Source organism: Dermacentor variabilis, chromosome 4 (genome assembly GCF_050947875.1).
Source record: "Dermacentor variabilis isolate Ectoservices chromosome 4, ASM5094787v1, whole genome shotgun sequence".
NCBI lineage: Eukaryota > Metazoa > Arthropoda > Arachnida > Ixodida > Ixodidae > Dermacentor > Dermacentor variabilis.
Genome location: NC_134571.1, coordinates 184,797,180 through 184,825,143, shown reverse-complemented (window position 1 = coordinate 184,825,143; position 27,964 = coordinate 184,797,180). Strand labels below are relative to the sequence as shown.

General features: G+C 45.8%; 1 protein-coding gene across 1 annotated transcript in view; it reads left to right on the top strand.

Annotated features, from left to right (window-relative positions):
• LOC142579994 (uncharacterized) overlaps nucleotides 1–27,964 on the top strand; it is a 54,915-nt gene that overhangs the window by 13,810 nt on the left and 13,141 nt on the right. Inside the window, exons 5-7 of the mRNA XM_075690706.1 lie at nucleotides 2,497–2,559; nucleotides 7,967–8,048; nucleotides 17,500–17,601. Of these exons, the coding sequence (XP_075546821.1) occupies nucleotides 2,497–2,559; nucleotides 7,967–8,048; nucleotides 17,500–17,601 (247 nt within the window). The remainder of the gene's footprint in view (nucleotides 1–2,496; nucleotides 2,560–7,966; nucleotides 8,049–17,499; nucleotides 17,602–27,964) is intronic.

Below are 27,964 nucleotides of genomic sequence, written 5' to 3'. Positions count from 1 at the left end.
TCTGCTGAATGACGCATGCATCTGGCGCGTCATTTGCCTGTCGCTAGACAACGGAAGAAAATGTAAGCTGCAAAGTACACTTTAATTTATGTGCAGATGTTTTTAGTTTTGCTGGGAAACAATAAAAAATATGAAACAACGTCTGTTAACTTCGTTTCACATTCTCTTTTGCTTTTCGGTGCTCACGGGAGCAAACAGTCGGCGTTAATACCAGCGTGGCATATTTCCTGTTGCCAGTTTTCACCGAGTGTCCCCTCTTATATAATTTCTTTCACTATGATTTCGTTTTAAGCAGTGAAGCCAAATCCTGAACTCGGCAGCCATTGTACATAATGCGTTTTGTATCTACATAAACCGTACTAGCTTATTGTGCATGTATCAGTTAACACGTAGTGTTTCCACTTTTCATTGCACAATCACGGTGGTGCGTCGTCCCCATAAGGTGGCCCAGCAGAACAACAAGCCTCAGAGATGAGAACAATGGCCTCCAAGCACCCTGTACGTTTGCGCATGAAGCCACATCAACATCAACTTCATTTCGGCACCGTGCCAGAGAGCATTATGGCGTCATTCCAAAGTTCGGATAAAAAACATAGGGTGCTCAGCATAGAAGAAAAATTAGACACCGTCCGTGCTATCGAACATGGCACGAAGAAGTCGGCGCTGGCCCGCGGCATGGATCTACCGTTGACTACGGTGTGCGACATTTGGAATGCGAAGTTCCTCGGCAGCGCTGCTGCGACCGCGAAAAGATGTCTGCTACGAGGTCTGACTTATCGCCATCGTTGGCTCTTGGTACCTTCGGTTGAGGCACCATGGCAGTGCAGTGGAAATTATGCCTAACACCGCACGAGTTTCATGTTTCACTGCGTGCCAGGCGAACATGCTAACCACAAAACGGGAGTTTGGAATTTAGCGCCCTCTCCGAGATGCATGCCGAATTCCAAGTTCAGCAGACAATACCTTTTTTAGAACGATTCTTTGGGTACTGGAATGTGGCTGTACGAACTGTGCTGTCAGCACCTTGCATATACTCCGACATAGCCTGAAGCATTTCAAAAACTGAACAGATACGAAAGAACATGAAACGCACAAATCAACGCTGCAACTTCATACCTCACCATCGTATGACACCGCTACATCGGTGATGAAATTGGTCTTCGACGGTTGCGTTCGTCGGGGCTCCTGGTTAGCCGTGATGATCAAGTGCATGGTCTTCACTGACCAACGAGCTTCTGAATTCAAACAGCAAAAGTAGTTTTGTGCGAGACACGCAGAGACACTGCTTCCATCCTTACTGCCTGCTACGAAATAACGCCTGAATGGAACTGCCTGCTCTCCGTCATCTGCTGGCGCACTCTCCTGGACGAGATCGCACCGGGCGCCGCCAGCCGAACTTACCATCTGTTGTTGCCGAAGTGTCGCCTAACGACACTGATGATGAGGACATGGAAAGCGACACCATGGGCGATTCAGGCCCAACAGTGGCATAAGCTGCACGTTACGTCAGCCTCATGAATGCAATCGTCATGACGAGAGCAACACCCAGCAATGAAAAAGGCGCCCCGCAACTTCTGCAGCGCTATCGTGCCCATGCACGTAGAATATGCAACGGCAACAAGGAATCTGCCATGCAAGTGTTTGCCGAGAAGAGGGGGCAGGCTGAAAAGCTGGCTCGCAGCTTCAGTAAATTTGAGGCCGCTGTCGTCGCTGCTAGGCCACCGCGGCATGAAATGAAATTAACAGATTTTTGCAAAAGAGTACGCATTTGGGCTGGTTGGTTCATGATTACGAGCAATAAAAACAGTGCTAAACGACGGGACGAGCGAAGGGACACAGACTGTGTCTGTGTCCCTTCGCTCGTCTCGTCGTTTAGCGCTGTTTTTATTGCCCGTAACAGATTTTTATCATGCAAGGGGAATAAATACTGCATGTTCTAGCCCTTTCATCGCACTCTCTCTGAGTTCTGTTTTTGACAGGCAAGTGGGTGATGTCATGCTATTTCGGTTAAGCAGTACTACCCTTTAGTATGTACCTTTTTTGAGCTCTGGCCAACTGCAGTTAACGAGATTTCACTTTATAACGAATTACGGATATAATGACCATTTTTTGCGGAACTATCGAGCTCGTTATAAATGGGTTCAACTATAGTCAGATTGCTCATCAGACCACATGTCAGTTGGGTGAATTCAATGTGAATGAAGAATCCAAGCAGATATTGTTTTGCATTAGCATAAGTTCAGCAGTCATGGTTGCAATCCTCTTTGGTTCGTGTCGTGTACGGCCCGTAATCATGAATTGGCAATAAGTCAACCAATTTTCTGTTTCTTTGTGTACATATCTTGGGAAGCAACATACAGTGCTTCCTTTAGTTAGCATCGATTCTCAGTTCTGTTCAAGGGTAGTAGGTGATGCTGCCTGTAGTTTCATGCATGCATGTGTGTTGCTGGTGAGCAGGTTGAATATCTGTGTTGTTTTTGTCTTTGTGCATTTCAGAACTACGACACTTCAGAGTCAAAGCTGCGCCGAGAGTTTGAGGTGTTTGGCCCAATCAAAAAGGTAAGCGGTTGGCATGGTTTGTTCTCCTGGTGTGGTTGCATGTGGCATATAAGTTTATTGGAAGGTTTCCCGTGCACCCTTTGGGACCAAGCCACAGGCACCGAGTAGTACTTTTGCGTGGCTGGAAATATGCAAAGTGTTTAACAACAGCCGTTTTCAATTATTAAAGGGCAACTTTGACATTATTTTCTATCGTCAGAAAGGTGGTTCCGTTTCTTCTGGGATTCTTGTGATGGCAAGATAAAAAAAGCAAATTAATCATTGGCAGAACTCTCTCCACCCCACACGACACACACACACAGTAATCAGTGATAGACCAAGCTCTCTTTGATGTTTACAGAAATGTTAAAACAAATGTTAGGCTAAGGCAACACTAATGATGCAGTGAAGTGTTTATGCAAATGTAATCATACAAATGTAACACAGGATGCAGATGTGTTTGTGTAGTGGCAGCATCCGTATCACTATGACATGGACGTGCATTAAATTTGTTAGGTAGGTCGCATGTGCCTGGTTTGTTGGGCGCCGCAAATAACTTCCATGATTCATGAGACACAGTGTGTTTGTAATCGGGAGTGCAACTTCATCTGAGCAACTGAGCAATTTCTCGCACAGTTCCACAGGTGTGTCACGACCTCAGGCAATAGATTGAATGAAATTGGGCCTCTCTTCTTATTGATGCTGTTGTTTACTTGGCATAGTGGTGAGAAGCGGTGCGTGCATCAGAACATATGAGACATAACGAGAAACTTCATCCCTCGTGCTTTGACACCTGTGATCATTGCATTCCTCACTGCCAATGGCCACCACCCGTTGTCATTCTGCTGCCCGCTTTCTGCTGCCATGCTTCACAGGGTAACACTGATGTTCCACTCAATTCTTTCAGGCTGCCACACTGTATGCATGCATTTTGCTCGCTTGACTGCTCCCTTTACACTTGGCCACTTTCGTTGCCCTCTTCTTCACTTCCCTGTAGCTCAACCTTCCTCGATCCGCGCACACTCTGGTCCCATGGTGTTCACTTCCTTGCACTCCGCTGCTTGTGCTGGGGACTACATTAGAACCTAATTCATACATCTGGAAAAAAAAATGCAAGAAAAAGTAGAACTGGGAAAACAAACAATCCTATGTGCTAAATATTTGGCATCTATACTCAGTCTCACAAGTAACTTGCAGCGCTGCCTAAGGTATGAGGCATAGCCAGGCAATGTCCTTGAGCAGCAAAATATAGTTCTGGGTATAACAGTCTTAATTATGGTAATGCCAGGATTAGAGAGATTTATTTTTGCTTGGTACATAACACAATATACTCAGAATGGACATATGTGTTGGGACCTTTGTGCATGCTCACCAAATACCACAATTTACATTGGCTTACCGGTCAGGGCGTGCAAATATTTGAAAAGTTCAAATATTGTCAAATATATTTTTATTCGTGTTTGATGCGTGAAATAGATATTCAAAAATGTTCGAATATTCGGTTGGATACGAATATTCGAATCAACTCGAATATATTGCTGGCTGTGCGGGAGCAAACATGGTTCTTAGCATTTGTTTCTGTCTAAGAATAGTGGGCTGATGTTGTGCTGAATTTTGCTATGATTTCGTGCTGCTAGCGAAATGTTGCCTGTAAAGCACCCGTAGCCACTAAGCGTGGAAGCATCTGCTTGACGCACCGTCGTTGTTGCGTCGTTTACATTTTTTCTGTCGCTCTTTCTGCATTTTATTGACTGCAGGTCGGTGGGGAATAAAATACATCAATGTTTCTGCCACCGAGTATCAAAACTAGCTGCAGCAGAGTGAAACGCCTGTCAAAGCTTCACGCAGCTGCAGTAGGGTCTCTGACACAACAAGTGTCCGGCCGGCGTGCGGGGCCCGTTCATCCAGCTGAAGGCTAAGCGGGCTGCCCGCATTGGACACACTTCCCCTATCTAGTACACTCAAGTCTAATCTCACACTCGGGGCAAAACATCAGGTATATTTTGTCCTGATCATTGAGATCAGCTGTTTGTTTGGACTCTGCTAGGACTACAGGAGCATCTCCGAGCAGCAAATGTGGTTCGCTTTTCACTTAGCAGATTGTGCCACAGCATTAGTGCTGATGATGCATTGACAATGCAATATGCTATGAAGGCCCAATTGTTCACTGCATCGTTGATTTACCACCCCGCTAATGTATGGTACTTGATTACGGTGGCAAGTAAACACTAAATAGTCGCCCAGCAGACGATACGGCATGGGTGAACATTTGTAGGGCATTCGCCCTTACTACTCGCTAAAGAGGCTGTAAAAGAACTGCTGAGAAAGCATATAGATGTAGCAAAGTGTCCTGTCACATTCTTGTAAACTCAATGTACCGTTACAAACCTAAAACATTTGTTGCATCAATCCACCAACCGTGGAGCATCGACAGGATTGCCAGCAGACTCTATAGATACAACGCAACACGGACAAACAAATCTAGACGGGCACCTGGCCATCCTATTGGCTAAGCAGTCCCGCAGCTTCCACAGTGCTGCAAGGAATTTTTGAGATAGAGTATGTGTGACGCGCACAGAGCCTGAGGTGCACATTGTCATTTTCTGCAGCTTTGGCAAGCTTACCTTTTGCACTCCTCGATTTCAGCCTGGGTCAGCAGCTTCTTTGGGTGAGGCATTTTGATGGGAAGTTTTGACGTCCCCACTCGGTGAGAGTCGTGCATCGCATTCCACTCATAACGATACCACATACAGTTAAATATCGTTCATTCAAACACCGCTTAATTTGAACTTTCGGTTTATTCGAACTTTGTCAAAGTTATGTGTATTCCAACAGGCTAAAATGCCCGGTACAGTGAAACCTCGTTAAACCGTAGTCAGCCGGAGCTCGGAAAATGTACGTACTAAACGGTAGTACTGTTTAACCGAAATAGCATGAGATCGCCCACTTACCTGTTGAAAACGGAACTCATAGAGAGTGCGATGTAAGGGGAAAAAACATGCAGTATTTATTCACTTCGCGCGACATAAGTGTTATTTTCGTTTGATGCCGTGGTGGCCTAGCATGACGACAGCAGCCTCAAGCTTACTGAAGCTGTGTGCCAGCTTCTCAGCCAGCCCCCCTCCTCTCGGCAAACACTCGCACGGCAGATTCCTCGTTGACGTTACGTATTCTCTGTGCACGCGCGCAGTAGTGCTGCATAAGTCCCGGGGCGCCTTTTTCATTGCCGGGTGCCGGAGTTCGGAAAGCTTTTCGTTTGGAATAGTTGCATTATCGCGCCCCTGTTCTCGTTGCAACGGTTGCATTCATGAGGCTAACGTAATGCGCAGCTTCTGCCACTGTCGTGCCTGAATCGCCTGTGCTGTCGCTTTCGGTGTCGTCCTCATCACTGTCGCTAGTCGACACTTCGGCAACAACAGAGGCAACGATGACGAAAAGTCAAACCTCGTAGCCGACATCTCTTCGCGGTTGCAGCAGCGCTGCCGAGCAACTTCGAATTCCAAATGCCACACACTGTAGTCAACAGCAGATCCATGCCGCGGGCCAGCGCCGACTTCTTCGTGTCATGTTCGATAGCACGGACGGTGTCTAATTTTTCTTCTATGCTGAGCACCCGGCATCTTTTTTATCCGAGCTTCGGCATGACGCGAGTCCTCGCTTCCTCCATGCCTCGCTTGCACGACGCCGCAACGCTCCCTGGCACGGCATCGAAATGATGTTGATGCGGCTTCACATGCAAACGCACATGGCGCTTGGAGGCCGTTGTACCGATCTCTGAGGCTTGTTGTTCTGCCGGGCCGCCCAGTGGAGACGACTCACCGCCGTGTTTGCGTGACGAAAAGTGGAAACGCTACATTTTAACCGATGCGTACGCAATAAGCTGGTACGGTTTATGCGGATACAAAATACACTATGTTCAATGGCCGCTGAGTCGGAGAATTGACTTTACTACTTTTAAACCAAAACTATTGTTTAAGCGGGTACGGTTTAACGAGGTTTTACTGTAATTCGAATGCACAAGCATTTGTGACGGTTAATACTGCGCTCCGACAGTGCTCTCAGCAGCGCACCAAATCATGCGGTAGCTCCTCCGACCAGCACTCCTCTGACCCCACCATAGAGGAAAAGCTTAGGAGAGACCCGTCAATGCTGTCTGCGAAAAAAAAAAGGAAATGTGGCAGAAATTTGTGCACAGGCGTGTGCAGGCACGCCACACCGATTGCTTGTAATGGTGACAGACGTCCTGTACAGTCAACGACTGATTTTATGGACCCCCAATTTTTTGTACGTGCCCTATAATTCGGACGCCTTCACGGCACCATCATGTTCCCTGTAGAGTGAATGTGTAAGAACGTCTGAAATTTCGGACGCAGAAAACCTTCGTCATCCTATTCTCCAGATCTTTGCCATGACCGCAGGTCCAACACGGTAATAATCAAAGCCACCACTACCAGCATTTTCGTTATTGAGCCGGCGCTCTCGCATGCAGATCCTCTGTCACTGCAGCAACGCTAGCCCTAGCTACTTTGATATTCGCCACCAAGCTTCGTGCTGGTCGGTGCCATGTTTTTCCTTAAAACAATTCACCGCTGTTAGCAATTACGGCCACTCCGCCTTAGTAATCCTCACCCCTCAGGGAGGTAGCAGGCGTCAGCCTGCTACCTCCCTGCTATCAGCCTGCTACTTTCTTGCTATTTTGTGGGGCAGCGCACTTCGCATGCAAGCTGTTGTGATTGTCTTGTTTCACACAGCACACGATTTTGCACGCTGTGCACGCGAACACCTGACTGGCGGTATAAGTCAGTGCTACACAAATACATAGGCAGACATAGTCTGATCACAGAGCATGATCGCGCTCCAGAACACGGTAGAAATTGGCATAGTTTCGGCGCCTGCACGCGCCAGTGCACGACATGGGAACGAGCAGACAAAACAGACATAATGTCCCACGCTGCGGTGCAAAGTAAAACAAAAACATGCAGACATACGGTTTGCGTGTTTTGTTATTTCTCTAAGCATTAATTCGTCTATTGAACCAACAGATTATACAAATAACAGATGTTGTTTTGAACAATTCTCAAAGTCACATGTCACTATAATCGACGTCACCACACAAACACATGTCCGTAATCACACTAGCACGATATGCGTTGACTCTCCTGCTGGGAGAGCGGCGTCCATGATGAGAAGGGTTAACGGCGTTCGGTTTGAAATTTGAGCTCTTTCCGCGGTGCGTAGTGATGTAATACTTAGCAGACACGGTTGTCAATGCACATTGTATGCCCTGTGCTTCTCAGCTCACAATGGCCAGACATGGTGAGGGGCCTTTTAAAGTAAGACGCAGCCTGAAGCTATAACGATAAAGCATGCTGCCACTTGCACTACAGTAGTACATGGCCTGCATTCACACTAAATGGTGTTCTCGCAGATTGTCATCGTGCACAACAAGATAACCGGCAAGCCCCGGGGCTACGCCTTCGTCGAGTATGAACACGAGCGGGACATGCACTGTGAGTACCGCCAGGCCATGCTGCCGTTTCTGATTTCCATTTGTTTAGTGTGCTGTTGCTAATGGTAGTGCGCAAAAATGGTGCTGCTTGCTAGCAGGTTTTTTTATTATTATGATTATGATTATTATTTATTTATCTCACTTCTTTAGATAGGAACTTCACAGTCTGCGTACTCTCTCACCAACCCTGTGTGGTGCAGCGAAGGCTAGGGCTTGTGTCGTCCAATAGGTAACAAAGGCTGTGTTCCGACCAGGAAAGGGAGCTTGCCCATTGTGCGCTGCTGATCCTTCCGTGAAGCTTCCATTTTGTAGGCATAGCGTAGAGGGCGATGGGAGGCAGGCAATGGGGATGCCCCTCTGGTTCTTCATTCCGGTTAGTTGACAAGACCCGTAGCTATCGCTACATTGCAGAAAGTTGGTGAGACAATGTATAGTGACATGCATAAATGTAAAGTAGAATTTCTGTTTACACAACAGGGTTCTTGAAGCTTTCTTTTTTTTTTTTTCCCCAACCTATTTTTATTGCTTGATGCCTCTACAAACGGATTTGATAATGGTATTTTGAGAGTGGTGCCTTGGTTCTGTGAACCATACCGCCTTTGAAACTTGTGTGCCAGAGTAGAGCGGGACAGTTGTTTCCATTGTATCTGTGTGCCAAGTGCTTTCTTTGGGTTCTTGTGGTGCAACGAAACGTCCCCCCTCCATCTTTATGGTAAGAAGGGGGCGAGAGAGAGCTGTCAAGACCCAGCTCCGAGGATGTGTGTGACTCGCCGGCGGACATCGGAGGACACTTCTGCTGCTACCGCGGTCGGTCAGGCTGGAGCCATCACTTGAGGTCTTGTGCACGGTCCGAACACGACCAGTGTGCACTTTTCTTTCTCTGCTTTCCACCTACGTTTTGCTTCTATTTTACTTTTACGAGACCCATTGGATTTATTGTGAGGGGCAGCAAAGGTCACATGGGAGTTCAGGAACTGTGATTTCTGCGCACTTATGCATTTATATTGCCATCAGCAGAAAAAAGAAAATGTCTCGGCGAGCTGTCAGTGCAGCAGTAGAATTTTATGCCCTTCTTTAATGCAGTGTAAGGTTATCATAGTTGGTTGCTAGCCAGACGTAGGAAAGGCACAATGCACAAGAGTGTTGTGCCCTTCCTCTATCTAGTGTTTCATTTCACAATATGTCCGACATTTTTTTGTTCTTTTCTGCACTCTCTTGTCTTTGCCTTGAACCACCTTGCTTGCCGTCAAAGTACAGGTGAGCCTCGCAACAATGAAATCGCTGGGGAAAGCGAAAAACTTTGCTTTCGCGAGAATGTTGTTGCAATATGAGCCAGCGGAGATAGGTAATGCATCGCAGAACGAAACTTTATGTCAAACTACCCTTAGCCGACTTTGGCAAGCTTGCTCGGGGATATAGAACTGCATTGCCGACAGTGGAAAGTGTACTGCGTTCGTCGATCAGCAGTGGCAGCACTGCCTTGGAGCAGTATTCTCGCTCAATTGCTTTCCGAGACACAATCGCTTTTGCGAGATTTTGCGTAACTCGGCACCGGATGCAGAGCAACAGCACTCCACGTACACTGCAGCATTTCTCCAGCGCCCTCTGTCGCCCATAGGCACATGCGCCTCCGGTGCCGAACATGAAAGGGATCGTATCCCGTATACCCGTAGACAGTTGTTCGAGATTACGGCCCCTTCATGCAAATCTACATCCAGTGCCCAATACCCACGCAATGCCTGTCAGGTGGCACCAAAACCAGCATTCTTGAAGCAAGGGATGCATATTCCCGAACAGTTGCTTAATCACAGCCTGATGCGTGACGCTCCATGCTGTGACGTGGATTTCCTTGTTTTTGCTGTATTTTTCTCACCAAGGCACACATTACGCGCTGCACTAGGTTGCAACAACCGTCATCATATGTCGGTAGCAACATGCGTACCGATTCAAACGAGTGATCAACAAACAAGATAGCAGTCATGATGTGTTTCCAGCATACACAATCACTTCCAGTACTTAGTTGTTTTTGTAAACAAAAATGGCGGTGCCCACACAAGTGTAATGCGGTGCTATTCTACACAATTTTTGGGCAAAGCAATCACACTTGAGCACATTTAGGAGCCTGTTAGCCTTGCGTAAGTAGGTATAATATGCGGAGTTATGTTCCGGCAAATTTCGTTGATGCAGGATTGTAGTACAGTGACATTTCGTTGTCGAGACGTATGAAATGCATCGAATCAATGAGCGGTCACCAGGGATACGAAAACATTTCGTTGTCACGAGAATCTTGTTGTTGCATGATTTTGAGTATATTTACAATTTTGCAATCCTGGTGCTGCAACATTCAAGGGTGGAAAACCTGCGCCAATTGCACCATTTTCATACTCCGAAAGTGGAAAAATGGCCAAAGTTTTGCCTCGCTGCGCCAGGACATCTTTGGCCGGATTAGCTTTGGCAAGCACCAGTGAAACGTCGCTGGCACAGTGCATTTGTCTTGGAGCGTGTGTTAAAGCAAATTCCGTATTCTTGCTGCCGGTTGCACCAAACAGCTACATGTAATTAAAGGGGCCCTCAAACACATTTCTAGCCACCATCTTTCCGGTGCAGGTTGTGTAGACTGACGGTTAGAGTGGCTTTTAGTGAAGGTCAAAGCACCAATGTTGAAATATTTAGGATTTTATTCATATAAACAATTCACTACATCACTGCCGACTGCATCATTGCCTAGTGGCGCTCAGCAGAAGCAACATTGACGTCCCAAGTCGCTCCTCCGTGATTCGCTAAAAATAAAGTTGCAGGTAGCCACTGTGCTTCAGCAAAAATGTGAGAAGTTAATATATAATTTTATTTTTGTTCGCTGTACATGTTATATTAATGCAAGGAGACAGTCATAAAAAAAAATTGCTACAACAAAACACGGTAGGGGCTCTGGCTGTTCTTTCACCTCTGGTAGGGGGGTGTACTGCTGGCCTCTGATCACAAACGCTTCTCTTCTAGCTTTTGTATGCTCTTGAGCAGCGTTCTTGCCCCGCTTCCTCGTTTCGCACTTAATGCAGGTTTCTCACCTCTGTGCATCGTTGCTGCCGCACCGTTTTTGTTGTTTACAGCACTGCACTGAAATAGTATATTTTCCCGCATATAACCCGCACCTCAAATTACAACAGCCTAAAAATAAAAGAAAAATCTGCTCGTACAACCCACGGAATTGGCATGCAACAATGCTAAAATCCTTGCAGAAAAGGTCTGTTTGCAGATGCACCACTCATCGACGTATCGTCTTCCCATTCTGTAGGAGGATAAGCTGGTGTGTTTCAGTTACTGTGCATTCAAATGTTTGTGCACATCCACAGTAGTCTGAGCTTAGCAGCCATTATCGTGAAAGATGCAGAGTTAGGTTTCTCGTGGTATATTGAGAGTAGATTGCTGTGTGTAACTTCATTGCAAGCATGCATAAAACAGTACAGTGTATTGTGTACTGCTGTGTTTTTCGTAGTAGGGAAACCCACTAATGTGACCTTTGCTTCCCCACCTACACTTTGTGTTGGCATTTCGTGCTACATTGTCACGTGCGGCTAGTAGGTTTGCTGTTTGGTTCAGTGGTTCAGCCTGCCGCAGTGCCACCAATAGCTGCACCGAGCCTCTGTGTTTTGTGTCGCGTACTGCATGTTTGAAAGCGCTTAAATGGCATGGTGGGCATTCTGCTGGGTTGGGCATCACTGCAGACAAAAGGAAAAGCTAGATTGGTGAAGGTATTCTCCTAGTTTGGGCCATAAGTGCTGCACACACACACACACACACTGTGTCAACGATCTATGAATGACTAACAAACGAGGTTTTTTTTCTTCGTATTTTGCTTATGGTACAATAAAATTTTACAAGTAGGGCACTGCCATGAGTTCTTTGCTATGATGAGAGCCAGCTTTTAACAGCCATTATAAATATAGTGATGTCAAATAATTAAAACATTCAACCTGTGGTATTAACACGTTCCATCAGGGAGGGATTGCATCAACAGCAGGTAAACTATTTTGTAACCGTTTAATGAAAACACCTGTAGCCTGTATCACTTAGCCATCATGGACGCTCTGAAAGTGCATGTTACAGTGTCACCATTGCCGTGGCCATAGAAATGTCCCGCGAACCCTTCGTCATTCTCTACTCTGCATGCAGAAAGGCCTGTCTTGTGGATTTGTTTTCTGCATTAGAAAAGGCAAGGTCATGTGCCTGTGACAATGTGGACGTGCGATTGCTCAGGATGATTTTTCCCTTCTCACATATCGTGAAGAAAAAGGCGAAAAAATTGCAAATAAATGTGAGCAGTAACGATGGTCGTGCAAGGTCAGCTTGTTAACACTAGTTTTCTAGCCATGGCCTGGCATACATGCAAGGCCATTGCGCGGAGCCCGCTGTTATATTACATGAACACTTCTGCACATGTCCAGAAGCTTGTATTCTACTCTGGACGCTGGCCAAGCCTGGGCCATTGGACCATCCTTCATGTTGGGTTTGGAATAAGGTAAAGAGGTTACTGACCTTTGACTGCATTGATTTCGTGTTGGTCTGAGCCAAATCAGCTTGCGTCCTGTCAGCTTAATAGCACAGCTGAGTTAATTAATTAGCTGAAATTAATTCCAAGCTAGTCCTGCCACCACCCCACAGGGTGATGCACAGAGCATGTTTGGGCACTGAGAAATTGCGTGCAGCTATTGCGTAGGTGCTGCGGCAAGCTGTTCCACGCCTTGGTGCGGTTTGCGGGATTGAGGCTGAGGCTGTGCCAGTGTGGTGACTTGGCGTCCTGTGTCTTGTCTCACCACAGACTTGGCGATGCCTGATGGGCGCCTACTCTCACTACTATGTCGTGCTCGGGGGTCTGCTATAGTGTCTCGCTAAACGGAGCTCGCTTTGGTTTGTATCTGTGGTAAGGCGTGTATGGGTAAGGCCCTTTGCTGTCTCCCTCACCCTCGGAGAAAGACTCAGCTTAAGTGTAATCTCACACATGTAAACTGTAGAAGCCACAGTCAGCGCAGCCTGTCCCTTATCCTATCCTTGCTAGCATTCAGCGTATCTTTTGCACTTTAAATATCAGTTCCACACAAGCACTACCATCATTAGGCGTGGCGAGTATTTGCTGCTTTCTGCTTTTTAAAATTCCTCCTGCTGCTAGTATCACGTGATAAGCTTCGAACAAGCATAAATATGTACATAGCGGCAATCCCTCTGTTGTAATAGCCATAAGAATTTATAGCTCATTTCAGCTGGCTGTGCATAAATGTTTAGGAACTGTTGCGTTATATTCAGCACAACAAAGTTTCTGCATCTGTTAAATAATGAGCTGCAGTACACTGTGATTAGGTGATTCAGCATCGTCCATCTTGAAGTGCAGGTACACCGCAGTGATCCATGCTTTGTTCCAGTAGCATAACACATAGCTGTATCTTTAAACATCTTAGCTATTGAACCCTAATATGATTTCCTAGCGAAGCTGCTTATGTCACTATTTCCCAAGCACTCAGCTGCTTGAGGTGCTCACGTGGCTCCACGGATTTTGAAAGGTGTGAAAATTAACTGTTTAGATTAGATCAGGTTTCCTTTGCTGGGCTGTTGGTAGGTCAGCTCCACTCTTCCCTGCTACTTTTCTTCTCTTTGCCTGCAGAATTGTGGTGGATTCTGCATACACATCCATAATTGATCGAACTTGATCTAAGCCTCTACATTAAAATGCATGCCTCGTTAACTCCAGCCATGAATTAAAACAGCTGCCTCGTACCATTGGTGGCACCTTTTGATGTCTTCGCTGCATACTTCGTGACTAGGGGCACACAATGACAGGGAATGTGAGTCTCGGCTTGATCAGCGCTGGGACTGAAGCGGTGTTTTGGGAAAGGAAGTTGGGGAAGCGTGTAACGTTAAGTTATGGGGTTTTCCGGTATGTAACTGAAGCAGCCAGCACCTCAGATGCTGCATTGCACATTGGCTACATGTAAATCCTGTAAGCTGCACAATCATGCCTCCGTTAGATGAAACATTCAAACTTTTCATTTTTATACATGCCACTTATGTGCAGTGTTTCTGGTACCTTCCAGTAACTGTGGAGGAAGTGTGTAAAGTTGCATTGTTGTAAAAATGTACCAACGGAAATTTCTGTGGATGGAATAAACTGAACTTGTGCATGAGACGAGAATGTACAGCTGACGTTGTGAGCAAATGTACCCTGTACAAGCATTTGCCTTGTCCTCCAATGGACTAATGTAAGCAAAATTCAACAAGGATCTGCTATGAAGGTGGAAGAGGCTGTTGGCAACATGAGAATAAAAAAATGGCTGCACCAAGACAACGGGTATCCGTTTTCGATCACGTTGCAGTGATATGTGGAAGAAGGTGCTTTGTGACTACCAGGTAAATAGATGGGTGGTGGTGCTCTGGCGTGAAGAACCAGTCCATAAATTGTTCAGATTTTGGGAGAGTCTGCAATGCTATTTTTTGTACCGTCTTCATAAATGTTCTTCAACTGGGCCTTTTTAATAGCACTGTTACTCGACTCATTAGCCAACTTTCTCAAGGTGTTGTTTGAAACCCACTGCTTGGTACAAAGGAGAGAACCTTGAGATGAAAAAAGGCAACTGTTTAAGCTGACAGGGATCTTTGCCATTGGACGTCGTCATGGTGACATTGTTGAGTTACATGGTTTCATCTTTCAAAGTGTATGCCACTGCCTTATAAAACGTGGCTGCAAGACTTCAAGAGATTCTGAGGATAAAGTTTGGCTTACACTTGAGCTTAGCAGCTTTTTTTTATGTCAATTGCTTAGAATCTTTATTGTGTTGTACATGTTATAGATAAGGAACGGTTTATAGACATATGGTTTTGTTGCTAGGGGTGGCCTGCTATAGCAAAAGGCCTCATAGATGTAGATAACTGGATACTGAATACTTGTTCTTATGACATACACCATGTAAAATGTGTGTAGTGCATGCATTTACACTGACCGTTTGGATGTACCTGTACACATAGACCTGTCATGATTTCACTCGGGTACAATAGTTACAGTACATATTGTGCGGTGGTACAATGCTGGTGAGTGGTGCATACATGCCTTGTAGCATGCATTGAGTTACGTGCAATGATTTGCAAGCAGCACGTGTGCATTGCTGCAAGAGGAATGCATCAAGACTGGACAGGGTGCAAGGTGTAGAGATATATTGATAAGCCGGCCATTTTGGTTGTAAGGCTGTGGACAACACATGGACAAGGTTGGATGGAAAAGCTGGGTGTTCTTGTTGGGAACATTGATTAACCTACCCAGCTGAAAACATGGTCAGCTGGCTCTGAAGAAACACAGCAGCAAAAAGATTACAGTGGCCCAACTAAGTTGCTAGTGTCTACATTGCTTTGTGCTGTCAGCAAAATTTTGCGTTTTGTCCCTTTGATTGCTACATGTCTGGCTGTGCATTGTAAACTTGTCACGGGGCTGTATTTTGTAAGATTTGTTTTTTCCTGGCAATTCTGTTTGTTTCTACGTCAGCCCCAGCCAGTGGCTGATCTCGACTTCAGGCAAGGCACGGCTCCATTGAGAGCCACTGTCAAAGGGCAAAGCGTATGGAATATGAAAGGTGTCTGGCCAGGACGTGTACAAGATTCTGTTGGTGTTTATGCCCTTTAAGGTGTTCACTGGTTCCCATGCACTCGAAAAAAAATTTCATTCTTTTGGTGTAATTTTCATCTGTATTGCGTAAGGTTTCCTTGTTCTGTGGCATGGTACTTTCCTCTGAGGAAGAGAAGTGGACATCTTGGCATCTGCTAGCATTCCACATTGGGAAGCAGCAAAGTGCACAGCACTATACGAAAGAAATGCATGCAATATTGGTGACAACAAAATTACGCAGGTGTGTTCATAATGGGAGTATTGCATTTTACAGCTTCTCATCATGCAAGCAGTACAATATATTTGAAATTGTGCTTTGAAATTGCTTGCTATGTATAAAACAAGTCATATTCATGTCTGTGAATGTGGCAGGTATGTTTATGGTTTGTGGAATTAGTTCTACTAGGAGACAGTCCAAGTCTGACATTTCTAGGTCATGTTCTATGGTCATTAGACTTCTCAAAACTTATATAAAACAAGTCATATTCACGTCTACAGTGCTGTTTACATGTTTTTGACAGAAAAGTGCCATCTGCAATGCCCTAGAGAGAGGAAGCGTAATGAAAAAAGAAAATGAAAGAAAAAAAGTACTATATGCCCTACAACCCCAGTATCCAATAATCCCGTATGAACCTGCAGAGATCCTGCAAATAAAGTTCCTATGCGTTCTTATGGGATCATTGGACATAGGAGTCATGCAGCATTTGGCTTTTCTTAATGGGGTTCTTCTTTATCGCAAACTTTAAAAGTGTAAAATTGTATAATGTGTGGTTGAGATTTAATGGCGTGAAGCGTGTCCATTGTTGCTTTTTGTTACCATGCATGGCTTCTCTTTCTGTTTGCTTCTCATTTTCGTTTTTCATTTTCTTGACATGTCTCGGCAGTGCTATCAAAAGCACATGGTTACTGTGGGATAGTCAAGGGCACGAATGTTGTGAATTCTGATGTTGCTTAGTGTTGACATCTTTGTAGCGGACTTTTGGCGAGAATAACGCTCCCCCAGGATACCTTTTGGCACAAATGATAAATACAAGACTGGCGGTATCAAATGTTATAGACTTAGAGCATTGATTGCTTTGGCAGCTCCAAGCAAAGAGCACAGCATGTCTCTACACCTTTGTAAAGACTGAGCGTGAGGGTTTCAGTTTTCAACACGTACGGTATGAAAGGGACAGTTAAGCAGGACGTGGCATGTGATGCAGCGTACTGGTCGTGTTCAGTTGAGCTGCTTTTGTGTCTTACTTTGGATGAAAAGAAAGGTGAGGCTATTGAAGGATGCAATTTGGTAAGGCTTTTCTTGTGATTGGTTCTCTGAGATGGGGGTGGGACGCTAGGGTGTGGGGAACATGAAATTGTCACTAACCGGAGTGGCGGTAAGTTCCAAGTGAGCTTCCGGTAAGTACTCCGGTAAGTGAACTTCACTGGGGAACATGCTCGAGCAAGGCAATGGTGACCATCAGACTTGTAAAAAAATGATAACCATTCTCTTGAAAGCTTGCCAAAAGCTGTGCCACCAGTTCTTGTTGTTCCAAGATGGCACTGACTATTGCATTGAACTTTTTCTCTTTGCTGTGAGTTTATGGCTGGAGTTGGTTCAGCTCATCTCTGCCCAGCGGCAGTTATAGGCGTAGAGGGAGGGCTTGGCCGACTGAGTGAAATACCTACTTGTAGCTAGATAGGTGACGATGTATATGCCACTTTTGGCTGCTGTGCACTGGTGGCCTCATTTGCTTGCTCGAGTGTGGCTGGCCCTTTCTGGACACTATGGTTGGGCATATGTTGAGTGGGTGTGATGGTGACGTTTTATCAGCGGCCTACAAGCATGCTGACGGGAAGAAGATTGACGGGCGCCGGGTGTTGGTCGACGTGGAGCGGGGACGAACAGTCAAGGGCTGGCTGCCACGACGTCTAGGTGAGTGTGGCATTATGTTGTGGTCTCCAGTTACAGGGCTGGGCACAGCTTTGCTTGTGCATGCTGAGATTCAACACGGGCACTGCAACAAAATATTATGATTGTCCTGAATTTGCACCTTAAAATACTTCAATACATTTGCACATTGCTCAATAAATAGCTCCAATGTTGTAGCCACTGCATGTTTAATGTAGAACTGGCTTTAATGTTTCCAGATTGCTGCATACAGACATTCCTTATGAGTTTTACATGTAAGAATTGTTTTCTGTGTCGAATATATCAAACTCGAAGGAGATCACGAAATGCTCCGATATATTGATAATACGAAATATGAAGCTCATACTTAAAGAGTTTGCATATCTTATAGTCCCCAGAGACCGTGAAAAGTTCACTGATTTGTTTCTCTACTCCTACATTGACACCCAAAGTTCCCCCTCTTTTTTCCTGTCACTCACGTGTAACGGTCTTTCACAAACTAATTGCAATGCTAACCCTAAAAGCCTGGGTTGTTCAGCTGCTAGACCGCAGTGCTGCACATATCCCGAAGTGCTGGTTGCACATTTTTATTTCGTATAGAGTAGTAGTAGACTCGGCACAAAAGCAAACCAGCCCGTTTGGATATGCACTATGCCACCATCAGTGCACTTATACTGCAAATCGTGCATGAATGTTCCCGTCCATAACAATGCACCATTTAAGGCCGGTCGTATACTTCAGCAAAGAGTCAGCCAGGCAGACTCTGTTAGATTTGAAAGTAGCTTTCACACTTTCTTGTGGAACGCTCATATTGGAACAAGAGGCCTTTCTCTTTCCTGAAGCAGTGTAGTGATTCTCTTTCCAACAACGAACAGCTGCAGGTAGGAGCTTTACTGCGCAACAGTAAATTCAGTTGGCTATCAGTATGCTTCACTGCATTACATTGCTATGTTGGGGTCAAGGTTTCTAAATTGCCAAGAGGCACTTTAAAGGCGACGATGATGTGGCAGCAAAACCACGCAAGCTTGTGTACCAAGGCACCTGCACTGTCCACAACAAGGACGATGCCTCGTTGCATGTGCACTCGCGGCTTGGGGAAGGAATACATGACAAAAAAAAACTATGCATCAAGAAGTGCCATAGAATAGTACGCAGCAAATTCACAGATAACGCGTGGCTCAAGCAATCTACAGAAGGAGAAGAGACCACGCCGGCTGGGGCAGACAGGCCTAAGAAGCGGAGCAAGGGAGGCGCATTTGCTTCAGTCGGACTTCAACGTTCAGGAAGCCAACAGCTGTCAGAGGGACCCGGTTGGGTTCTAACACACGACTGGACCTCTGAATGACCTGTCTCCATCTCCTGTTGCACAGCAGATGAACAAGAGTCCGCGAAAGCCCACCTCAAGTCTCCTCCTCAAGCGCCAGCGTTTCAGTGACACAGTTATGTCAGCTTCGTAGAACGCCAAACTGTGAGCTCTATGTTGCAGCACGAACTCTCCAAAGAGAGGCTTATCTATTCTCCTCATACGCCCAATGCTTTAAGTTCCGTGCCTTTCAAGCCGATTCTCACGACCTCGATGAGGGTCAGAGTTTTCATTTCTCTGTTTTCAGTGCAACCCTCAGTTGCAATCTCTGATGGCACTGCTCTGACCTCCTTAATAAAGCTGAGATAAAGTTATGTCACACACGCCATTGTTACAATTCGATTCAGAGAGCAGGCATAGTTTTGAGAGTTGGAGATGCCTCTGAGGACAGCAAGGAAGAAATGGTGACAAGCAGTGCACACAAACACATATTCAAGCATTAAAAAGGATGATTGCAAGCACGCAAAGCATTGGGCATACGGGGACATTAAATAAGCATCTCTGTAAAGCATTCGTGCTGTAACATCGAGCTCACTGGAAGACTTGCACTAGAGAAGGAGAAGTCAGGCGGGCTCTCACAGACGCTCGTTCATCTGCTGGCTGGTCGAAGAGAAAATGTGTCGTTTTGAGGTACCCTCGTGCGTTGGCGCTCAACCAAGTCCCTCTGACGGCTGTTGGCCTCCCGAACATTGATGTTCAAGCCAAGCCAACATATCTTCCATGCTCTGCTTCTCAGCTCTATCGGCCCCTGCTGATGTGGTCTCTTCTCCTTCTGTAGGCTGCTTGTGTAAGCGGCTGGTGTTATCTGCAGATTTGCTGTGTACTCCTCTACGGTCGCTTCTCAGTTGGTTGCTTTCTTCTTGGTGTATTCTTTTCCCGCCACATGAGCACACATACGATGAACTGTCGCCCTTGTTGTGGACAGTGCACATGCCTTAGTGCACGTGCTAGCGTAGTTTTGCCACCACATAGTCGTCGTCTTTGGAGTATCTCTTGGCACTTCACCACAGACACAAATAAGGCCCTTCCTCCACAAACCATTAATATTTTGAGACACGCACTTTCCTCATTTTTCCTCCACGTCATGTACTTCCCTTCAGATTCAGTGCCTTGTTTAATACCGTATCTATTCAAATCTAGACTAATAATGCTTTTTTTTTTTTTTTCAAATACTCGTATACCAAACTCTAGGGTTGGCTTAGATTCGAGGATTTTTAAAAATGCACCAGTTTGTAATTGAAAATGATAAATATGGTGCATAGCTAGTACCGAATAGAAAAGTCAGTATCGTAGCCGCTACTAGCTGTGCCAATAGCTAACTGAAGTGAGCGACATCGCCATTTTGACCTGTGTCATATCGATGTGCGGCATGGCGTTATCGTAATGGCACCAAACAGGTGATGCCACTATGCTGCCGCTTTCAAACAAAAAGTTGTGCTAGCCAGTTCAAGGGTGCAACAAGAGATGCTTTTTGCATGTGCCGTAATGAGATGACGGCGATAAGGAAGATAAGCATGCGATAATAGAGGAACTTTTCACTGATATCGCACCACATTTGGACAGGTACAACACGTGCCGCACTGTGTGCACATGCATGGGCGCACATATGCGAGCTTGAGCGTGTCTGCAAGCGTACGAGGCTAGCAGCGATGATGACGTAGAGTGAGCACAGCATGTTCATTTTATATAAATGCTGTTTTCATTTTGTGACTGCTGTCCTCACTATTTTGTTCAGCCTACATTCGAAGCAAGTTTTTTAAATTTTTTCTGGCTCTGGGCATTCATGGATCGGCTTAGAATAGGGGCCGGCCTAGATTCGAGTAAATACAGTAGCAAAAGAATGCCGTTTAGTTGGCATGAATATCTCCAATGAGGCTAGAAGTGATGGTTCTCCATTAGAAGTGCACTTGAAGGAGCACAGTGCAGCGCATCGTTCAGTGTATTGAATGTGACGAAAGGGAGTTTGGTATAGAACCTTTTCGCAGAGCAGTTTGCTCTAGAGGAACGAGATGGCACTTTTGGCAGCACACTGCACATTGCCTCAGTGAACGGGCACGAATACTATACCATTACCGCTTCTGCCCTGCTACTGTTTGAGCACCTGTTGGAAATTCAACTGGGAATTCGCTAACACACGCTGCTCCATTCATGCTGCAGGAATGTGGGACGGTAGAGAGAAAAATTGGGCTGTAGCTGGCTGCAAAAATAGGGACTGGAATTTAAGGAATGGAATGAATCTGAGCGACAAAGCTCGCGGACCGCTTCTACATAAGGACTGCTTGTGTTGCCGGCCCTTCACGATTTCCTCAGGGAATAAGAAATTCACTCATCCGCAAGCATTTTTATTACTAACCTCCAAAAACAAAAGACTTCATCCCCGGAACATCCGCAAGAGTTAGTACCACTCTTACACAGTGGCAAAGCTAGGGAGTAGCGCTGCTTTCTGTCATAATAAGTTTCTTGCAAGTTATCTACACGCATCCACCTCAGCTTACACACAAGCTCACGGCCACTCTATCGCCAGCATATCAAGAATAAGTGAACGGGCACACACTTGAAGCATGGATGATGGTGATTTCACCGACAGAATATGAATGTTTGAAGCTGAACGTTTCGCAACAGTCCACAGAGTGAGTGACCAGCGATAATACATCTTTGCTTCAAGTTGTTACAGAGTACAGGACATACATTCCAAGCCTTGTGCACAGCTAGAACAAATCTATCGCAACTGAGCCCACCCGCGAGCTAATAGACAGAAAAATAATCAGATTGTGGCCACGCCAAGGGACCGAGTAAGAAACATGGCAAGCCGCTCCTTTAAAGTGCCTTTAAAATAAAGGACGAAAAGCAACACACTGATAATGATTTAATTCAGAAGCAGAAACTTTGTACTGCTTCGAATACACTTCCAGCGTCGCTTTTAGTACAAGGACTGTACATGCTTCTCATGCCTTCTGAAGCTGTGTCGACTCAGTCACCACCTACAATATCTGCCGAAACAGCAGTTCGCTGAGCCCCACTGGTGTCATGCACATCCATTGTAAAAACAAAGGCAACAGGCAGCTGAGGCAAGCAAGGGATGCGTCACCGCATGATCAAACATGGCGGTGCCCATGGGATCACCGCAAGAAGGGCTATATGCGTAGTGCAGAGCTTTACTTTTCCATGGAACTTCCAAGGGGATGTTATTGCGGTTCAATATAAGCAATAATTCTGTATGACCAGGTGCTATATGTCTAGGATCGACTGTGTATGGCCATTGTGCAACAGTACCTGCATCATGTCAGCACAGCTCCACTGTGAAATCGGCTACTTCATGCTGCCTTATGCAATCAAGCCAACTTGTGATGGCCCCACTTAACCCAAACGCCTGTCTATTGCAAACAAAACTTGCGGGAATGTCGAAATATGAATTATTGCATTGCCACCTCATTGCATGTATACAGTTGCCAACAAATTTTTTGGACTACAGAAATTCTGATTTAAAGGATATTCCGGACTTCATAAATGCACTGTCAGGGTTCCCATAGAGCTAATGCATTTTTGCGACTGATCTTACGGACAAATTTAGGCCCCAAAGTTTGATTTTATAGACTAAATCGCATGTTGTCCAAGCCACGTTACCTAATCTTGGGGGCCGCCACGTAGGACAACTTCCCGCTGGCTTAGCCAGGCTTGGCTTTCAGTGGCCCTCTCTATAGCTTCCAAGATGGGGAGGCGCACATTTTCAATAGAGAACGTGCAACATCCTCTCGTCTCAGAGGCCCTGCCCGCTCTGGCTTGACGGTCCAAGCGCTCCAGGGAACGTCACTTTTTCTTGTTTTTCTTTTTTTCGGTCATAATCACTTAATGCGGGATCCCTTTTTTTCTTCATCTCCTTTCTTCTTTTTTATTTTATACACAGTGTGTTTACAGAACAGGTGTCTCTTGGAGACATCGCATCTTTGTGTATATAGCTTCACATTTGTGTGATCAGCACCACCTTGTGTGCCTTTGCAAGAGCCAAATGGTGCAACCAAACATGGATCGTTTCTTCGATCTCCATGGCAATCTCCGCTACTCACGACGATCTCCGGCAACTTCGATCGCCAGTGCGGTGATGCTTTTGTCAGGCTGTGTGTGGAGACGGCATCACTCTTGCACAAATCCAAGCAAATCTGATCACCTCCAAGCGAAGCATGAGGCAGGGCATTATTACAGATTTCTAAGCCACTCTAAGTCTAATAGATTTTTTTTTTTTTTAGCAAGTCTTTAGGACTGCAGAGTTTGTCCGTAAAGTAATAAAACTGCCTGTGGCGCAATGCCGCAGTCGCCAGTACAGTCAACGACCGATTTTTCGGACCCTCTAGGGAACGTAAAAACGTCCGAAAATTCAGGCAGTCCGAAAAAAATGAATGCATGCAAAAAAACGCACCTTTGTTCCTTTTTTTTTTCCTCGGATCTAGAGGTAAAGGGCGAAGCAGCAGGCTTCTAAAACCCTGCCACAGCATCAGTGAAGTGGCTATGAAAAGAGGCGTTCAAAAACTCTGTATGCAGCCGACTGCCGGTTTATTATGTACATGTGCATCGTCGGGCAGCCGGTGTTATTGCTGCAGTGGCTTGCAGAACTTCTTGATTGTTGTTTGGACGGCGTTCCGATTGCATGCGATCATATTCGCCTTGATCTGAGCAAGGTTCATGTCAGCACTGTACACCGATGAAAGAGTCAACAGTGCTTGCGTCAACTCGGCGCTTGTAGGTGGCGCAGGCATTGGCTCCTCATTTTCAACGTCGGAGTCTTCTGAATCTCCCACAACCTGACAGACTATTTCCTTATCAGTCAGTTCTGCGCAGAAGGCGAGCTCGTTGTCAGCATCAACAAGCTATTCAAAGGTTATTTCCGTGGGTATGGAAACCCCAGCAGAGCGGAGGTCGTTGATCACGTCGTCCTACGGTACTGCTTTTCGCGCTTCGATGCCATCAGCGAGGACGACGAAGACAGAGTGGGGGCCATCGAAGGCAAGCGAAATCCTCAAGTTGCGAACAGTGGAGTTCACTGAAAAGCGTCGAAGCATCTAGGCCTAGCGTCACAGAGCACACTTGACACAACAGCGCAACCACACACCACGCTAGCCAAAACGTGGCTTGTGCAAACAAACAAATGACGCCGCTCGAGAAACTCCGCCGAAGGCGGAAGTGCGGCAATGAACATAGCCAGCGTGGCCAGACCAAATCGGTGTGTGATGGCTAGATCCGGCTAGTTGTGGTTCAGAGCGGTGATGATATGCTTCGGCTGCAAGTTGATTTCCTTTGCAAGGGCGCTGCGCGAGGAGCCAAAGGACCTTCCGTCGCGTCAAAAAGTCCGGAAAATTCGACGGCGGGTGGTTCGAGCGTCCGAAACTTCAGGTGTCCTTATACGTTGATTCTATGGGGCTCGTGGCGGTGCCCCGAAGACGTGTGAAATATCAGGCATGTCCGAAAATTTGGGTGTCTGAAAATTCAGTCGTCGACTGTAGTGCACTTCCCGGAGGCGGGATTTGTGGTGGCAGAGCTAAGCCAACTAACGCACCGGGCGGTCGTCGCATGTGAACTTTGACGCAGTAAGGATCTGAAGTGGTGCGAATTCGAGTTTTTATCATGGCAGAAAACGTCAAAAATGGAGCATTCGCAGGAGCAGCGGTACGCAATTAAATTTTGCTTTCACCTGAACAAAACCGCTTCCGAGACACTTGCCTTGGTTAAGGAGGCTTACCAAGTTTTCCGGTGGTTCAGTGAGTTCAAGAACAGACGGGTGACCGTTGAAGGCATGGAGCAATCTGGACACACTTCAACGAGTGGTTTGGACTAAAATGTGGCAAAAGTAAAACATCTCCTGGACTTCGACTGTCGTTTGAGTATTAGATTAGTCGCCGAAAACCTCAACATACGCAAAACAGTCAAGAAAATTATTTCTGAAAATTTGAACATGTGGAAGGTTTGTTTGAAATTGGTGCCAAAACTGTCGAGTAAAGAACAAAAACAACGAAAAGTTGATGTTTCATGTAAGATGTTGGTGCAGTTGGCAAGTGAACGGGACTTTTTAGATGGCATAATAACAGGCGGAGAATCATGGGTGTTCCAGTATGATTCCGAATCCAAGTGCCAAACTTTGAAGTGGCACACTGTGAACTCCCTGTGCCCCAAGAAATCGAGAATGGCAAAGTCCAAGGTAAAGACAATGTTCATTGTCTTTTTGACTAGTGTAGGGTGGTCCACAAAGAATTTGTACCTCCAGGACAGTCGGTCAATGCCGTGTTCTACAAAGAAGTCCTTGAGTGCCTTCACCGAGCTGTCAAACGCAAACGACCGGAGATCACTGGAAGCTCAACCACAACAACGCTCCATCCCAGACCGCCTTCGTTGTGACTGTCTGCCTGGCCTGGATAGGTGTTGCAACCTTGCCGCAGCCACCGTATAGGCCTGATGTGAGCCTGAAAGGTTACCGTTTAGATGACGTTCCCACCATCCAATGGGGCTGTCACAGGTCTCTGAAAGGATATGGCAGCTGACTTCCGGGAAATCTTTGCAGCGTTGGAAGTCCTGTTGGCATCGGTGTATCAACGCCCAAAGAGACTATTTTGAAGAATTTTAATATGTACCGATCGGATCACTAAATTCTTTTGGCCACACCCAGTCTCATTATTTTACGGACAAACCCTTTATTTTTCGGTCCCCACGAGGTTCGGAAAACTGGCCGGCAACTGTAGTACAATAAATGACCTTTAGCATGGCCTGTCAGTTACTGTGGACGCATGGCCGCTGTATCACATTAATTTCACCTTCTGTCACAGCCATGCACTCTGGCGTAGTTTACAATAAAGGTGGTATTGAGGGATAACGCTTGCCCAGCGGTGCTGGTATAACTGTGGTTCTGCTAGAAGGTACAGCCCTTATCTGGCAAAACATGACGGGTGATGCTGTAATATGAAGATAGGGTCTTGCTAGCTGTCCCACTGTTTATCACTTATTAACACTTGCCCAAGCAGGTAGTATTTGTTTGCACCCAGTGTTGGTGTGCATGTGTGTATGGGCTGTGTGGTGCACAACGTCTTTGTGACAGTGGTAGCAAGGGTAACGAGCCTTCATCACACATCCTCAGGCTTCTTGCTGATCAAAGCTCTGCACTGTCACCGCCAACGCACCATCATCATCAGTTGCAGTTCCTTACCTCTGCTTTCCAGATTCTTGTGTTTAGTGGGCTTAGTATCAGTTGAAATCCATTGGGCTCACGATTCGTCCAAGATGATTGACAAGAAGTCCTTCACGCATGCGTTGACCGTAAAAAGAAAAGTGCAGGATATAACAAGTTTCTCATAGTGTCAAAAACTGAACTGGTAAAAAAGTACAGCTTGTCTGAGTTCAGGATCTCCACAATACTGAGCAGTGAGGTTGACATATTTGCAAACTCCAGTGCTGGCTCAACAAAGAGAGAACACCTGTGGAAGGGATATGTGCAGATGTTGAGGACACATTTCTGAAATGATTTGTCAATGCGCATTCTGATCATTGGGCCACTGACGCTTGCTAAAGCTAAATAACTTGCCTTTTCTACTCGATTGCCCTCATTTTTTGCCCAGGCAATGGCTGACTCCATCGTTTCATGTTGTCATGAAAATAAATTTAAATTGATCGTTAGCAAAGCAGCACGGGCAGGAGGGTGATGTCACATGGCTGTCACGATCTGCCTGGATTTGTGAAAAAGGGAGGGGCTCGAGGCACCCTCCGTAAGACGGACGCTCCACAGCGTGGTGGTGATGAACAGTGACTGACCGCCGAGCACCTGTGCTCTTCGGTGTTTATTGGTGCGGTGACCAATGCTGCCCACCAAGCCTGGCAGGCCAACAAAGATTGTGCCCAAGGGGCCGTCACATGCTTGTTACAAAATGGCATTTGAAGAACAAAGCCACCATCACCAGTTAATCGGATCAATATGTCTACAATTCAGATGAAACCGCTTAACATAAAACGAAACTGCTGGTTAAATTGCATGTATAAAATTATTCCAGACGAAATATGCCATGAAAGGCAACCAATGTACGGGTGACAAGCACAGTCGTATAAGCGAGCATATTTTCTGTGTATAAACATGAATGGCAATGATCGTCGCATTCCTCTTGTCATTTACAAGTCATAGAAGCTACGGTGCTTTTGTAGTTATGTACCATGCACCACAGGCACGATGCGAAATCGGGAATGACTTGCTACTTGTTCGCAGAATGGTTGAATGAGTTTGATCATGAGATGGTGCAGCAAGCGTTCTGCTAGTGCTGTATAATTGTTCAGCTCAGCATGTGTGGGCATTTTTTTTTTTTTTTTTCTGAGCACTCTATTTATTATGAACAGCGGGATGTGACAAATGGGTGCTAAATGATGCTCATGTTTAAAATGTGTGGTCCTAACTTTAACCTGTACAAACAACTCCCCTCGAGTTTATGTAGTTTCATAATCGCCCTACATGGTGCTTTAACTAGATTATGCGTTGAACAGTTCCACATGCGCTGTTTTATAAACAATGTAGTAAAGCTTATAAACAGTACATCATGCTTAGGATTTCTTTTTTTTGACAGTTAATTGGCCCAAATGACAATGGCTTAGAAGGTTTACACCAGTGTTCAAAGTGTTTATTTAAGAGAAGCATGAATTTCAAGGCAGAGCTGCATGCTCCATGGACAGTGGTTTTGGGACGGTTCCTGTTATCTTGCCCCAATGGAATCGCCATCTGCCTGTGCTGCTGTTGCACATGCTCGTAGGTGTATTAATGGAATGACAGATAAAATCAAGAGGGGTGTTGCTTATAACTGTGTAAAAGAGAAAACATGCAAAACACATGGATAAAAGGTCAATTCTGGAAGTGTGTGGTACTGAGCATATGAATGCATAAACAGGGGGATGTGATACAGCACAAGGAAAGTAAATGTGGGTGAACCATTACCAAATATGCGAGAGACAATATTGCAAAAAGGCTGGTGATAAGTGCACGATTTAAATGTGGTTTGGCTTGTAAAC